Here is a 17418-nt window from a genome sequence, read left to right on the forward strand (position 1 = left end):
GCCGGTGAGTTCAGCTTTACGATGGAACGACGCCGCAACCGCGGGAGACGCAAGTCGGTGGCATTCACCGGTGAAGACCGTTCGTGTTCCAATAATTTCAACAAGTAACACAACTTTATTTCTTGAGGGGGAAATTGCTCAACGGGGAAGAAAAAAGAAAACTTGCAGGAACATCACGTAGGTCCCCGCTTCGACGAATTAAAAGATCTGCAAAAACTGCGAAAAGACGCACCTATGCGCGCCTATGCAAGGCTTCAGACTCGCACGACGAGCGAACTAACGGAAGTCGTTTAGTATAGGCTGCACCAGCGCCTTTTAAGTTACCGAAGGGCCATGAATGGCTATACTGAGATAGTCAAGTCTTCAGCGCGTGATGTCGCCCGCAAGGTTCTAAGCACAGTTCTTTTTGGCGGCCGTTCCTGGTCGTTGGCGCCGCATTCTCGATGGTTCACTTTCGGTGACGTCTCTAACACTGCGCGTTAATTGGCTTGGACACTGGTACAATGACCCCCCTTCCACTAAGTCGTGATGAGGCACGCGCGAAAGTATTCCGCCGAGAATACAGGCTCTGGTTCGCCGCTGCTCACTCGCGAAGCACGACGGGAAAGTGCCGTTTACAGCACTTGAATTGTACACTCCCTCAAACCAGCGTCGATCGCACATAACAGTGTGTGCGGTGTCGAGCTCTCGCACTATATGCTCAGGTGAAACAGGCATTTCGTTGGCCGGGATAGTGCTTTCTAAGTGGTTAAATCTGCACAAACCACTCGGCGCTGGCGGTCTTCTCCACTGACCTGCGGTTCGTCACAAAATCCGGAGACTACCCCTGCACACTCGAGGTCCATTAGTTTCTCTTCTACGGATCACTGACGCGATTGTGTCGTCGGTCAACTGGCCACCGCGTTGTCCGGTGACACCTTGAGGTAGCGCTCCCAAGCACGGCAGTTTTCGGCGTGCGGCTCCCAGCCGACGGTGAAGTTCTTTGGGCTTAAATTCAGCAGCAGGGGCCACTCGGCTGTAAACTTGGGCCAACGGTTACCGCGGATCTTGGGCACTTTCCTGCGTGTACAGAAATTAAAGTAATGCAGGTGGTACTCCCATAAAGCGATGTTAAGCGAATAAAAAGTGAGAATGATACTAGCAATCCATTCGTAAGAATTTCAAGCAAAAGAAATTGTCACATATCGGGGTGGATTCGAAGCAGCGAACTTTGAGTGGCAGATGAACATGTTATCCACCACATAATACCTTTCTTTACTATGCATACAGGACACTGAGAGAGTCATACTGCAGGGATGACATCATCCCACTCACTGAAAACTTGGACGTATGTGGGTAAAGACCCACATACGTCCAAACGCATCATGTGCGGAAGCAGGTCCTGCGCCGCATACATATTTCGTACATAAGCGGCGCTATCACGAAAAACAAAATACAGTAAATCGCGTCCGTTTATCACGTCGACCTCACATTCTATATCTATACATACTGTGTCGACCGAATAACCTGAACGTCATTCCATGCGAAGAAGTGCCGGTATTCCCACATGGTAGAAACCCATAACTGAGTATGGCGCGATATCCATGCTCATTATAAGTGTTTCTTGGATAATGTACAAAACAGTAAAGTATCTCTACACACATTCGTAGTAGTGTTTGCATAACGATCACACTGTGGTTATTGCGGCGAGTGTAATAATTTACACGAGAACCACACGCGGATATATACCCGTCTAATACATCGCACCTAAATGATGGAATTTGTTTCACTTGTTACAATGCGAAAGAGATCGCACTATATGCACCCAGAATGTGGTGATGACGTAAGAAAAAACAATTTAGGTTCAACAGTTCATTCAATAGGTTCATTCAATAGGCAATGGGGCACCACACCAGAGGGAGGTTGTCAATATGCATGCGATTAGCACAGCGATTCGCTGAAGTTTGTCTGACCTATTTCATTACTCGAGCCTGTTGAATGCTTAAAGTAAAGCTTCAACTTTACAATAGGCCTCCCAGATCGCTTGTTCCAATCATCTGTTAATTCTGGATTAATTTGTCCTCTCACTAAACAACGGGACAAAAAAAATTCCGGCAGAACGCTTTTCACGATTGCTGTCGACGTTAATGCGATTAGCACTCAAACAATGCAACGGCGCACCGCATATATTGCCGAAGACTGCCTTTATTTACGATTTGTACTGGTAATTCTCAGATTTCTGTTGCTTCGGCTGTCGTTACCAATTGCACATTTCCCACGATCCTGTGGGAATCGGTGTTAAGCGAAGCTTTCTTCGATGTTTGCGCGAACATTAAGTGTATGGCTACAGATCGAAATGCGGCCGCCGTGGTCGGTAGTCGAACGCGCGACCTCGAGCTGCGCATCAGAACGCCACGCGCACTGAGCTACCACGGCGGCTGTGGGGTGGATAATGATGATGACAAGGCTATTTTCGTGATTATGCTAGTCGTTAAGAGAGTAGCATATTTGAAGTCTAGATGCTGGTACTTTGTGCCCTGTAAAAATTTTGGCATGCTAGGCGGCTTCAACTTAGTCTTCACCGGTGCCTGCTGCAAGGGTGTGTGTTTTTTTCCGGCTTTTAAGAACACAATAACAATACATGCAATAAAATATACATACAAACATGCAATAACCAAGCCCGAAATAATCCATTATTCGCACTTTGATATGATTATTGTTTTTTCTATTTGAAAAAAACTAGTTGTGCAATGTTTCGGTTTCTAAACACTGCAGGTGCACTCCGATGGACATCTGCCGCACTTCCGACCACTAGGAAATCAAACGCTCACGCTCTTTCCCCGCGCTTTGGTTCAGGGATCGCACAACGGCGGTCGTCGTAATCGTGAAGTTGTCTTCGTTATCGCGTCGTCGCAGTCAGGTTATCTCTTCACACCAGGCTTCACCGTCAATGTAGTTTGGCTAGAGCTACCCTCTCGTTAGGGCGAAGAAGAATAATTATGCAGATCCAACGCGCATTTTGGTATATACGTGAAGTGAAACTTTCGGGAAGTTGTATTTAAATGCAACAGAACTTTTCGTATACTGCAACGCGTTTTTCCGCATAGTAATAACGTGCTTACCCGGCAAATCAGCATGACCCGTAAACCCCCCACCACGCGATGAACGTGACCCGCGCCACCGCGGATTGCAGTGTCTCACTGGATCGGTCCGCTTTATTCAGCCCACTTTATTATGCGTTCTCTCCAGGACCGACCCAACTTACTCGGCAAGAAGCCGACCAAGCAGGTGCGCCGAACCCCGGGAAAGAAGGCACAGAAGGCTTCGATTTATTAAAGGAACTATGAGTTTGCAGACGCATATTTGTTTCCCTGATTCATCTAGGTACCATGTATCGTTTAACTGTGTAACTCCATAGAGAACAGAGCCGGCCACTAGCACATCGGTATAGGAGTCGCACAGATTGGGCTGCACGTAAACCGATTCGGTACACGAGTGCGGTCTCGTGCGTGAACCATTGGAGGAGACAGCAGCAGCGACTGTCCCATCAAGGTCCGGAAGGTCTCACCTACAAAGCTGCCCTATAAGGAAACTTCACCGCCACCGCGGATCAATCTCGTGTCCCGTGCGTAAAAACGTGCAGTCGCCAGTCGGACTCCCCGACCTCTGCGCCATCACGCAACTTTGGTGCTTGGAAATTTGTTTGGGGTTTTGTGGGACACGCAGTGCTCTAAGAGTGCCACGTTTGTGCACGCAATTTGGAGGTCGTGGCAAGCGATATTGCAGCCGACGAAGGGGACATGGTGTGCATTGCGGAGAAGATGGCGTGGACCGCTGCAAGGAGTTTGCTGCATATGGTGTCGCTGTTGAATGAGAGTCGGAGAAATCGCTAAAGCTTGTCTCTCTTTAGACTGTTCTTTCTCATAGCTTTATAGTTATTTTTCTTCTCGAACTAAGGCCCTCGTTCTTCGCGTTAGCATATCAAGCAGCGCACGGAAACACGACAGAAAGAAGCATAATAAACGTACAGGCCAACCGCTGCACTCGCAACTACTTTCTATTTCGAAAAAATAAAAAAAAAGAACAGAGTTAATATGCAGTGTTACAGTGTGCTGCTTCATACGTTAAGATGACTGCTAGCCAACTCGCCTAAGTTTCGGCATTGCTTAACCTATTCTTTTATTGTTTAACTGTATTGAAACCCGGAAAAGCTGTGCTGGCGTGTGCCACTTGCTCACCTTTCTTTCTTTCTTTCTTTCTTTCTTTCTTTCTTTCTTTCTTTCTTTCTTTCTTTCTTTCTTTCTTTCTTTCTTTCTTTCTTTCTTTCTTTCTTTCTTTCTTTCTTTCTTTCTTTCTCCGTTTACGCAGGAGAGTTGTGATAAAAGCAAACTGCAGTGTGGTGCCAAATAACACCTGTACATTAACACCTTGGGCGCCTCTGGCAAAGTGGCCGTTCTGTATCATACGCACGTATAAGTCGAACGCGGTTTCGTTCCGTCTGACAACGCCGGCGAACGCTGGAACGGCTGAGCCAAATCTCGTTAATTTAGCCTTAGCGCGATCGCAATCATTGCGCTGCATATCGCAACAGTATAGGCGTACAAGTTCGCCTCGTAATGCTCGCAGAGAAAGCTATAGCTGCGTGCGCTTGAGAGAGGCACGATCGGCAAAACGAGGCACGTGTGCACACAGTGTGCGCAAGGCTATCCGTGTGACCGACCGCGGAATGCGCGCGGGCGTTGGCAAAACCGCGACACCCACTGTGCTTACGACACTACAAACGGCTCTCGTGTTTCTCGAACGTTAAAAAAAAGAACAAAGTGTGTGTGTAATAATAATAATATATGGGGTTTTACGTGCCAAAACCACTTTCTGATTATGAGGCACGCCGTAGTGGGGGACTCTGGAAATTTTGACCACCTGGGGTTCTTTAACGTGCACCTAAAACTAAGTACACGGGTGTTTTCGCATTTCGCCCCCATCGAAATGCGGCCGCCGTGGCCGGGATTCGATCCCGCGACCTCGTGCTCAGCAGCCTAACACCATAGCCACTGAGCAACCACGGCGGGTGTAAGTGTGTGTGTGTGTGTGTGTGTGTGTGTGTGTGCGTGTGTGTGTGTGTATGTGTGAGAGAGAGAGAGAGAGAGAGAGAGCTCACGCTTTTCGCAGGACAATCGCTTCCTTTCCTTTGGGCGACCTAGCCGTCCTCGACGCTGTCGCGGGGCACGCCGGAAGAGTAACACACGCTATATAGCGCTCTGTTCGTGAACGCGCGTATCTGCGCTTGCCCGTGTGTGCGCTCGGGCAAGGGAGGTGTAAGTGACGGCGTATTTCGTCCAAATTTGACCACACCGCACAATTTTTTGAGCATTTTGGATTTCTTTAGCGTTGAGTAAGGGATAGCGTGTGCTAAAACCTCAGTACAAGATAATTTCGAGACGGTGAGTCAAAGACGTGTGTGCCTGTGTGTGTCTGTGTGTGCGCGTGTGTGTGTGGGTGGGTTTCAGCCAGTATAATGACATCCGGGGTTTTACGCACCGAAACCCCTATCACAATATTAAGCACGACGTAGTGGGAGATCCGGATTATTTTCTTCACTCTGGGGTTCTTTAACGTGCATCTAAATCTAAGTACGTCAGCGTTCTTGCATTTCGCCCCCCCTCCCCGTATTATAGGGCCTAGAAGGAATCTGTATGTATGCCTACACTGTCTCTATTCCGTTTCTATGTACCACACTATCCAAATGAACCCAGACAGCCCACAGTAAACCGCACTCTGCTAGCCACGTGTAATTAGTTCTCAGGTCCAAGGACATTACGAGTATGAATTAGCTGGTTCGAGTTCCACTTGTTCAAGTACATATAAATTCGACAGTACCAAGTCAGTGAGTTCCGTCTTTATTTTTTTGTTCACATTTACACTTTATTTTCATTTTTCACACTTACATGCATGCAAGCATTTATCCATGAATACAAGGCTATATCTTGCGCAAGAATTAAGTCGGGGAAAAAGTTGTAGGCACTTTCAGGGAGCGCTAAATCACTGGATGTATCACTCTCGGCCTTCAGCATTACTGGACAATTCACCTCTGTATGTACTTCTTTTTTTTGTTTTCTTCTTGCCAGTTGACAGCGCCGCAAAATGCATCGCCTCGAACAGCGGGAAGCCTTTCGAACATTGAGAACATTACGAAACAACCCCTCCCCCTCCCTCCCGCTTGCGGCCCAACCTCACATAATTGACTTTTTCTCGTCCGCTGCGTTGACGGACAGTAAACGAACTTTGATAAGCCTCGAGCGGGCGTGCGCTCCTCGTTTGCATTCAAAACCGCCAGTCGAGCATTTTCTCATTCCACTAGCGTTGGCAGCTACTGAAAATTCAGTACTCCGAAATGGCGTTTGCTACGCCCCACTCACAGGCAGCCGCGGGCGCACAAAATGTTTTCAACGACTCCCGTGTACCGCTGTCAAGATGAGCGTTACGCAAGCAACCAACAAAAGGCAGGAGCTCCTCGAACCGAGGAACGGTCATCGTTTGCCAGTTCTGCGCAGTTCTGTCCAAGTCTCTAAACTCTTAACAGAACTCAACATGTAGGGCCTGACTTAAGCCGAGTTTTGAAGCAAAGCTTCCTAGCCGAACCTTGCCAGACTTTATACTGACCGTGGCCGCTGCTGCTGTATTGTGCAAGGAGGGTTCGTCTCGCCGAATATCTCACACACAAAACAGGGCTCATATAACGAAGTGGCTTATAGATGACCCAACCTATACAACCCCAATACACATGTGACGGTGGCCGGCTCTGTTCTCTACGCAGCGAAACAAGAAACGGTGCCTAAAAAAATTATTCATATTCCACACTCTCTGGGTATCGATGTTATACGCGAAGCATTTTGCAGGCAGCTGATTATCCGGCACTGGATAGGGTTCCACATAGCGTTACCAGCTGGACTAACGTGCGTGTATAAATCGAGTAGTTGTGTGCGTGTGACGCAAGGATGTGTGTGCGTGACGGCAGCAGCAAGACAGCGACGACGACGATAGTATGACGGCTATACGGCATGATTTCTACTCCGGCTGTTCGACGCGAGTTTACGACATACCGATGGTTCGGCTTACGTAGTTGTAGGTACATGTCTATGTCACGTAGTACATGTTAAAACGACAATTAAATTTTTACTCCGACGAAGAGAACCTGTTCGACCTGGGCCCGTCGTGAAAACGGTACAATGTCGCACATCTTCTACATAGCGTTAGCTGCTACAAAGAGAGGATTGTGGAATGTGGGTGGAAGCTGGGGGGGGGGGGGGGTTACTATACTATACTGCACAACAACGGAACGCTCTAGAGTAAAAGCTACAACTGGAGTCAGCCACTCGTATCGTATTAACAAATATTTTCTTCTGTAACAAAACGTTCGTATGAAAGGTCGCCTTCGTTAATACTTTCGTTATCATGGCTGGCGGCTCCTTGTTCTTACGAATTATTTTGTACTCGCAGACAACTTTCTGCGACATTTCTGGGAAGTTTATAAAGGGCAAGCGATCGCGTCACGTAGAGTCCCACAGTCTCATTCACGTTTGTCTATTTACTCTGTGGAAAATAAAATAATAAACACCTTACGTACTACGGTACATCTAATAAAGTAACACACAATACACGGTTAAGTGTTACATTCGAATATTATTTTTTCACCACTCTTGCGCGACGAGGAGACAGGATCTCCGGTCCTCCTCGTGGGCGGCCTAGGCCTAGGCCACGAATTTGACAGATTTTCAATAAAGCTGTTACCACCACCTCTTGCGCGACTGGGCAAATGCGAAACCATCGCAAGTAGAAAGCTACGCTGATTCAGGATCTGCTGAACCGAAACAGAAAGCGCTGTCAAACACCGCCGGATGGCTTGAAGCAGTAACACACAGGTACGTGTAGGAGCTCTACCTTTCTAGAGTGGCCTCTAGAACATGAGTGGCCAAAGCAGTGCGCGAATACATGAATCTATTTCCAGCATGCTCTAACCTCTGTTGCTTTCCCTTCTTTGCCACTGAGAGTTGTCCGCGAACCTAAGCGTGCGATCTGTTTTGCGCATACGGGCCCTGAGGGCAACTACGCGAATACACCTCTACTGGCTCCGCGTGTTCCTCTTAATCAGAGCGTCTCCTGCTCATCTTCAAACGAGTCTCGAAGGAGGCACGCGTTTCGTAGCTCGCACTACGAACGGGGATGCCTAATTCTGCACCCATGAAGTATGCCAGGCCGATAAGCTTTGAGGTGCACGAAGCCAAGCCGGTGCCACCACAATCAAGACAGAGCAAAAAAAAAAAAAACAGTCATTTCACTCAGGATGTCTCAGCCTCATCTGGCTTTCTGGATGTATCCCAATCCCACCCCCATGTGCGAACCACATCTGACGAAGAAAAATAGATTGCACAATTACGTAACAGAGCGGCTTGCAAACCAACAAAAAGAAACTGCAATACGTTCATACAGATATGTTTTTTTTTACTGTATAGCCCACTTTGCTCACCACCTTTTCGCGCATCAGTCAAAGAACGATCCAACAAACGAGCAACTTTCTTGAAAGATGCTATAGCTTCTACGTGAGCCGAAACTAGGATAGTTATTCATCACAGCCTATACTATAGATCTGCTAAAAATCAAGCCCGATAGTATGCGACGGTGTGCTGAAGTATGCGATTGTCAGGGGATTACGAAGCAGTGAAATCTTATTAAGTGGCGGTACCCGCAAACCAACAAAGCGATCAGGAGCACGCAACCGAATGTCTCGGGGGAACGGAGGCTGCTGAATATTCAAACGAAGAAAGTTGCTGCCGTCGCTGAGTTTGCGCGTGCACGCACAGGCGTACTCGGCAAGGTTGTCATATCTGACAGGTTGACAGCAAGGGACACACAGACGTGACGGATCCTATACGAAATGTTTCCAACGGCGCTTGTCAGTCTGCGTCAGGAGGCAACTAATGTAAGCGATCAACTATACGGCTGCGTGAAAGGAATGACAAGATCGCTCGAGGCAACGTTGTTGTTAGTTCTGCGCAATAAACAGGGCCGGCGTTGGTGTGAAGTGTCGAAGTCGCATGAGCTCTGCCGCATATTCAATATTGTCGCACGCACATTGTTTTGCGTTTTGCTGGTGAATATTTTTTACGTCATTATCGCTGCTAGCAAAATTAAGTTATCGCTCGGCGCAAAACGCACCTGCTCTATCTGCGTTTCTTTTTTTTTTTTCTTGTATTTCTTGGTTTTTACGCGTGAGAACCACACCCATGGTTTGGTTTGACGCACACCATAGTGGGAGATACCGAAATAATTTTCATCAACTGTAATAAGTGCAATGGCATCATTACTCTTGACCACATGCTTTGGCAGTGCCCCGCGGTCTTCACAGACTGTGACAAGGAACAAGAGTGGTGGCGGCAAATGCTACATAGTGAATCACTCTCTGACCAATTACGGGCAGTCCAGAAGGCCCGCGGTGTGGCTGGAGGGCTCGGCCTGACAGTCCCAACGTGGGAGCGGCCCGCGTCAACCTAGGGTTGACCTTCAGGACCCAATAAAGTTCTTCATACCATACCATACCTGCGGTTATTTATTGTGCACCTGAGCACACGAGTGTTCTTGCATTTCGCCCCCTTCGGAGTGCGACTGTCGGGAATCGCACCCGCGACCTCGGGCTTGTAGAAGCGCAACGCCATGGCCGCTAAGCCATCGCGGTGGGTCCGAATTTTCTTGAGTGCTAGCTGGCGCCAGTTATACAGCAAACTAATCGCGTCCTATCAGATCGGGCGCCCGACGCGAATAGCATTGCAGTACATTCTCTAATGTACGCGTGCATCAGCGATCACTTTGGAATGTACGGTGATACACGGACGGACTTGAAGCGCCAATTCAATTTGGTGCTTGCCCCCTACACGGTTGTGATTCTAGTGTTGCTTGTTTTCCTGCGTGCACATTCGCCGAATAAAGGGTCAGATCTTAAATTCAGTTTTGGTATAGTGTTTGATTCATGGCCGCCACTACAAGACCTGACAATTTGACAGCGTTCAGGCAGTACCACGTTTTTACTGCGACAGCAGTTAAAGGCTCGAAACTGCGTGTTCTGCGTCCGTCTGGCCTTTCCGTTACGCCGGGGTCGTCGTCCTCATTGTCAATCGCAATAGTTATCGCGTCGTCGTCGTCGTCGTCGTCGTCGTCGTCGTCGTTGTCGTCGTCGTCGTCGTCGTCAGGACACCTTCTCACTCTCAGCTTCCCCTTCATGCACCGTAGTGTGAAGAAAAATAAAACTTTGCCCCTCACCCTGAAATGACGTCACCAGAGAAGTGCAGCTCCAAGCCGGGCGCGCTTCGGGGATTGGCCATTTGCGCGGAGCTTTGTGCGTCACGCCGGATTCGGAGATTGGCGGCTGCCTGCACATGTATCTCGGGGGCCACCGCAGGGAAAAGTACTGTAGTGAAACGAATGCGACGTTATGCGCATAAAGAATGCCTCGTTCTTGAGAAGATGGCACCCTCCGCTGCGAGAGCCTCATGGTGTAGCAATAGACGCATTCAGAGCCGCGGATGGCTGCCGATCTCTTTTCTCTCACTTCTGCAGGCATTTGTGCGATGTTGTGACACGTCAACGCCCTAGCGCAACGTCAAACGTGTCTGTGCAACCATTTAGTTAAGCAGGGAGCAGGTTCGGGCTAGCTTGTTGGAACTATCAGCGCGAAAACAGAAGTTGGACACGAGAGAAGTAAAAGAATGAATCACGGCTCTGACTTTCACCTGACCGTTTAACCCTTTAGTTGTCTCCGAACTGGTTCTAAGCTCTGTGCACGTGCAATGTATTACCGCTACTTCCGCATTCGCAGTCCAATATCGTGGCGTTTTTCTTTCATTATTTTTTTACGTTGCATAGACAGCTTGACGGCGTAATATAATTCTGTCGCCTTTGCTATATGACGGCGATAGTGACAGTCATCTGGTATACAGACTGGATATTCTGGCGTGGCCTGAAGATTGCGAGAGAGGGATATGAAACGATTGAATAATGAACGCATGTCCCATCCAGAAAAGTGAGCTGGCAGACACGGTTGGTTACCTTTTGATGTTCGTCATGGCTACAAGTGTTATCAAATATGCGACGTAATTAATGCGCGTCCCGAGGATTACGAATGAGCAGAATGTATTCAAGTGCTCGACGAAACCTCGTCTGGCGAGTAAACATACTGGTGCCAATGCTCTTCATTTTCCTTTTATTTTTGACGAGTGCATGTTTTCTTGGCACCAATGAGCAGAATGAACAGAGAGGGCGTGGAACGTCTCAGAATTAACACCGCAAGCAAACACGCGCCATCGTGGCATTGCGTTCGTTATGATGACCAACTTGACACTTATCTATAGTATGCGGGATGATAAATCAGCGATAAGCGGGTAATGCGAAAGACTAATACGAAAGCAACCGGGCGTGGGACGTCAGGAACTTGCAGAGTGGCAGCAGATGTACGCCACAAAAACGTACACAGACGAGGGCTAGGCCTTGGCTCGTCGTTTGGGAGCTAACCTCCTTAGTCAAGAGACTAAAAGGCACGCGAACCACATTGCAGGGGAGCGCTAATTCTAAATCCGGCTCTCCTGCGAGGGAATTCCTCGCCAGACATTCTTCCTCGTGGAGCTCGAGTTTTTCCTCGTCGCTCCTGCGCGATCTTCGTTCGCTTTCTTTTCACGGACGTGACCATCATGAGATCGCGTAGGAAGGCGCTGCCAGGCTGCCACTCGAACGTTAATGACCTCCCACTCACGCTTCATTCCGTTCGAGTAATAATTAAGATAAAGAAGAAAGAGCGTCAGGAGTGACAAGCGGAGGCTCTCGCTATTGAAGCGTCGTCTCGGCATGGCCGTTAATCATCGTGCGACCATTTCCGCACAGCGTGTGGTGGGGCGCGCGAATCGAAGGAGTTGGAGCAACGTAAACATGCTTTCGGAACGACCGTTTTGCCGACCGCGCGTCCTTCGGCTGACGAGGCGCTTAATTCTTTTCCAGCCACCGCGGCTCTTCAGATTTGGCTTAAGTGGCGAGGACTTGCGGCGACGTGGGCGCCACAGCGGGAGAGCGGCGACGCACTCTTCGGGCGCGGTGGCGGACACGCTGAGCGTCAAAGCGACAAACGAAAAGGCGCACTTCTCAAGGTTGCCGAGCCCTCCTTTTTTTTTGGAGCGTGTCGGCAGACATTTCTCTTCCCTCCTTTGCATCTCCGCGCGTGCGTGTACGTTCGCGCACGCATAAGCAATCTGCCCCGAATAAGGGACGGACCGAAAACGGAGGCCGGCCACCGTATACGTATAAACCACGCCGTGGCCTAGAATTCGGCGCGAAATTTGCATTCGCGCTCGTTTCAGCGCGCGAACGAGAAACGCATTTTGCGGGTCGGGATTGCCCGCGGCATGTTCTTGACACCGAGAAACATGCACCGGTTGCCCCGCGAGTTGTGCGCCATAAGTCGCGAAATGCACGACACAGGAATAAGCTTGGGAAGTGTATATACTGACGTGCGATAACGGCTGCGCATTGCGCAATAAGCTGCGACGGACCAAAACGTTCGGGCGTTGCCGGCTTGCCCGAATTCAGCTCTTTCTGTTTTCTCCAAATCTTAAGCAGCCCATAAATCCTGGTTCTCCGTGCACTCATACTTATAAAGTCCTCATTAATACCTAACAACCCAAATTCTAACGCATCATAATTGCTGCGCTGAGTTTTGCTGCGCTGAGCTTGATATTCTTCAAAATCCCGGTTTAGGCGCGAGAAGCTTAGCGAATAGCCTGTAATACCGCCTTTGATACGATGGAATTGTGGGTAGTTTAGCAAACAAATGATTCATTAATTACCGTGCTAATTTATCTTGCGTAATTACCATTTCATAATTCGTTTATGGTACTAATGTACAACTCTCGACCAGAAATAAAGGTCTGCAAAATATAGTTGACGCAGCGCTCACCAGAAACCACGACAACAGACAAGAAACGCGCGAGACATGCAGGGCATTTCTTTCTCTGTGGACCTCGCTTACTTGTGAGCGCCGCTCGAACCACAAGATTAGCATGTACCAATCAGCTCAGTTATGAGCAAGTTGTAACTTTCCTTGGTGTATAATGGCGCCTGGGCTTTGTGATGTAATTCAAGACACCCACTTATACACGGAAGGCTTTGGCCCAGTACTCCAACTGGCGTGCTCAGGAAGGCCACCTCTACGATATCACCAGTGCTACTGCATCCCTTCCCACTGGAGAATGGGCCGTGACGGTCGCACTCACCCTTTCCTGGCGAACGTAGACCATATCTGGATGAGCTTCGAGCTGAACTCGAGTTCCTCCATGGTGGACATGTGCATGTCTCGGAACAGCGTTCCGAACACGAAGAAGAACTCGTCGAAGTGGGCCACTCCCAGCCAGTCCCCCCACCAGCTGTACGAGGGCCGGTGGTCGAAGTAGTACATGTACACCGTACGGTTCCTCGCCGCCAGGTTCTCGGCAAAGTAGTTGACCGGGCACTGGAACAGGAAGTCTCCGATGGCGTCGCCCGCGGCCGCCAGCGCTCCGCGGCCGTCTTCCGGTCTGACGTCACGCAGGTAGTGTGACGTGACCTCACGGGGACTCTCGCCCAACACGTGGTGAAAAAGCAGGATGAGGTAGAAGCCCACTTCGTCGCGGGTCAAGAGCCTTGGGTCCTCTTGGCGCAGAACCTTGAGTAGAAGAGTACAAGACAGAAGAAAGGCACCTTTCAAATCGCAAGAAATAAGGACGACGACCTCCGCAAGTTTGGTTGAAACGCTTGATCGAAAAAGAACGTGAAAAACAAGGACACAAGGAAGAGGAAAAGATAAAATTGGGAGAACATATACACACGTAAGCGGCGCTGAAAGGTGCCCAGAAAAAAAAGGGGGGGGGAGGGGGGGGGCAGACGCACCAAACAGCTATACCACTGGATATCAATTGGCAGAGTGAAAGAAAGAAGAGAAAATGCCGGAAGGTCAACAAGACGAGCTTCCGGTTTGTTACCCTACTAGCGGTTAGAAAAAAGGATAATAAAAGAGTAAAGAGGCAGAGTGAGCACTGTGCGCGCGCGTAAGGATGCAGATGAGAGCTATATATAAACAGCCATTCAGGCAGTGGGCAGAATCTGAATAAGTTATTTCGTCGTCAAGAATAGCCTTGTGGTGTCGTTTTTGTGTGCTTCTTTTCCGTCCGAGAAGCTGCCACCAGAGGGTAAGTTGTAGGTTGCGAAAGAGAGTTGACGGACCGTTCCAAGCTCCAGCTCTTCCGGCATGACGTGTGGGAAGAAGAGACGAAATTTAGACGGATAGAACAAGCTGTCAGAGGGGTCCACTCACCCAGACCTAACGTCGAATTACAGCGGTGAGCATAATATTTGTATCTGCATGAAGAGAGGTTGATGTGGAGAAAGATTGATCTGTGTCCGAATCTGAGAATCAGAAAGGAAAAGTCAAAGCAAACCTACTTGCGCACGATATGCAGCTCACAAAACATATTGAGACTTCCTCGAGCTATAGGGATTCGCCACCCGGCTACACTATACGTGACCTAACAGCGCCGATGTGCGAGGCTGGGTGACAAGCTATATCGAGGAAGTAATTCCACAAGCGAACTATGGTAATAGCTTACCTAGTCGCTTGGTTGTATATACGTAAATAGTGTCGTTTCCTTGCTTTATCCTCTCTGCTATCCTTTCGCCGTGTCCTTTTATTCCCTTTCCGCCTTTCCTCTATTGCTGACGAACATTAAGGTGTCAGCAAACTGCGCTAAAAAGTTACAGTGAAGTAATTTCAGTCGCTTCTCTTCAAGCGAAGTTTGTATTGGGTCATAAGTGGCGTCGTCGTGGTCACGCGATAAAAGACCAGTTGTTCCCAGAGCATAGCAGCTGCGGGAAAGAAAGGGCGGTTTGGTGAGTTGACAGCTGCGCCGGCGCCAGAGCGTGAGTCGTTAGCAAGGATTCCAGCTACATAGGCGCGCGCTAACGCCACGCGCGCTTCCAATCTGAGCCGTTTCGCTTCCGCAGGGGAGGGAAAGGGCAGGAAAGGGTGTCGCACGCACTGTGCCGGCTTCGTTTTTGTTCAATTCAGTCTCAGGAAACGGCTGGAACGGACACGCGTTGTGCGTTGCCCCGAGGAACGGGTAGCATTCGACGAGCGGCGACAAGAACTCGCCCGTGAAAGGGCTCGCCGTCGGGCGCCAATCCAGACGTTAGAACCGCCCGAGCGCAGGCAATCCGACAGCAACGGAAGAGGACCCGAGCTGAGGCAGCTGGATGCCGAAGCAATCCGGCATCGTTACCTGTGGGTTACTTAACCGTGACGAAGGTCAGGTGCGCGCAGGACAAGCTTCGCGTACCTCCCTTTACCTGTAAGGAAAGGGTTGATCATTTTTTTTTTCGTTATATAATTCTATAAAGAACCACTTACTACTACTAACCTACTACTACTATCCGCCAACACTAAGTGATATATAGTATTGATATACTCATAGCACGCTAGAACACATGCTATGGGAATGCCAGAAACTAATACAGGACAATGCGAGCGAAGCCTCCATCGACAGCCTCCGCGCCCGAAGGCAAGCCGCGGTGCTCAGCTCGAACCTGGAAGACCCAACTCTGGGCAGTCCAGCGGGCCAAGGAAGCCGCCTAGAGGCAAGAACTCTTGGCCGTAACCTCGGCGGGTGCCGCAGCCCACTAACTCGCTGGACGCGAATCATTCTGATTCGAAATAAAGTTTTCTCACTCACTCACTAAGTGGTATCAGCGTATACCCTGCACTGCCAACAAGATAAAACGCAAGTTCACGTGTTGTCTGTCATAAATGAATGGACATTTTTACAGATTAGGCTAATGAACTTAAAAAAAAGAAAGATGTTTAGCTCCGATGTGATTGCCATATGAGCTAGCGCACTCACGCTTATACATGCATGTTTGACGTCACCGCACTATCGTGCTTCCTAACGCGGATTTCGCGTCCGGTAATGCGCATTCTATTAGCAGGACGAGACGATGAGTCAGGACACCGACGCATGTATGCATAATCGCCGTGGAATCAAGCATGGAGTCGTGATAACGTGAGACCGTCTCCCCCGTAAACACATTTCCCTACGTTTTGGCAAGAACAGAAATAAAAAGGTTTTGTTTAACTGAAAATTTTGTTGTGAGCACATAAAGCATGACGGAATGTTCTTAACCGAGTGCAGTTTCGCTGAAGCTCGAAAGACCAAGGCAACTTAAGCGCACAATTTCGATTACTTGCACCCTTTCTTTATCCGAGTGACCAACTCGGTGACCTATAAGCTAATATAACGGGAAGTTAGCTAAGTAGGCAGGTATTCGTGTATATATAGCTCTGACTCATCGCTTCTTATGCATGACCGGCAACCATCAGTCTTGCAAGATCAGGAGTCGCGATGGTTGCGAGAGGCAGTGAGAACGACGGAGAAACATCTTTAACGACACTGAAAACAATATTATAGAGAGATTTCTCGCACATCATGTTCAATACGGATTACAAAGCATTCTGAGGTGGTAACAGCTATCTGTTGTTACAAAAAAAAAACAGAAGAAAAATAAAGTACGCGTAATGGAGTATCGCTTCATCGGAGGGTGCATGCGCACATGCAGACTTGGCTTACATTAGCTCACCGATAGAGAGAGAGTGAATTTGAAGATAGGAAAGGCAAGGAGGTTAACCAGCATTCGCTCACCGTCATCGGGCTAAAATAAGGGCGTGGGAAAAATTATAACGAGCACTTACGTTCGGTTTACGCTTTCAATTCAAACTTTGAATCACTGGCGAATAATAATTCACCCACAAAGCGAAAACAGTCCTTTTCTGAATTTACTCAGCCCGTCGTCCGCTATGGGAAGGAGAAGCCAGGCGGCAGTCAGTGGGAGCGCCCACGCAGCGGCACTGCAAAACGTCTAATGAAAAGAAGCATTGTATGAAACGTGTAGTACGTGTGTCTACAATAAAACGCATGTGCTGTTTCACACAACCGCGGTGCTTGTTCAGATAAGAGCGGAATTCGTGCACACATCTTCTCATAATATCAGGATGCCTTCAAGCATAAAACCAAATTTCACATAATTTGTTCACACAATATGCCTTTTAGCTGTCATAATCAGCCTATTTTATGCCCACTGCAGGACTAAGGCCTCTCCCTGCGATCTCCAATTACCTCTGTCCTGCGCCAACCGATTCCAACTTTCGCCTGCGAATTTCCTAATTTTATCACCCCACCTAGTCGTCTGTCGTCTTCGAGTGCACTTCTCTCGGCTACCTAACCTGCGCATTACATGGCCTGCCTAGCTCCATTTTTATCGCTTAATGTCAATGAGAATATCGGCTATCCCCGTTTGCTCTCTGATCCACACCGCTCTCTTCCT

General features: G+C 48.8%; 1 protein-coding gene across 2 annotated transcripts in view; it reads right to left on the reverse strand.

The window, feature by feature from the left end:
• Positions 1–95: 95 nt before the first annotated feature.
• The window catches only part of LOC135899582 (acetylcholinesterase-like), a 54957-nt gene continuing 37634 nt past the window's right edge, over positions 96–17418 (reverse strand). For both annotated transcript variants that reach the window (XM_065428895.2, XM_065428894.2), the window contains exons 3-4: positions 13287–13714; positions 96–1059 (exon numbers count right to left, since the gene is read on the reverse strand). In XM_065428895.2, coding sequence (XP_065284967.1) covers positions 888–1059; positions 13287–13714 — 600 coding nt within the window. In that variant the 3' untranslated portion in view covers positions 96–887. The remainder of the gene's footprint in view (positions 1060–13286; positions 13715–17418) is intronic.

Source organism: Dermacentor albipictus, chromosome 4 (assembly GCF_038994185.2).
Source record: "Dermacentor albipictus isolate Rhodes 1998 colony chromosome 4, USDA_Dalb.pri_finalv2, whole genome shotgun sequence".
Taxonomy (NCBI): Eukaryota; Metazoa; Arthropoda; class Arachnida; order Ixodida; family Ixodidae; genus Dermacentor; species Dermacentor albipictus.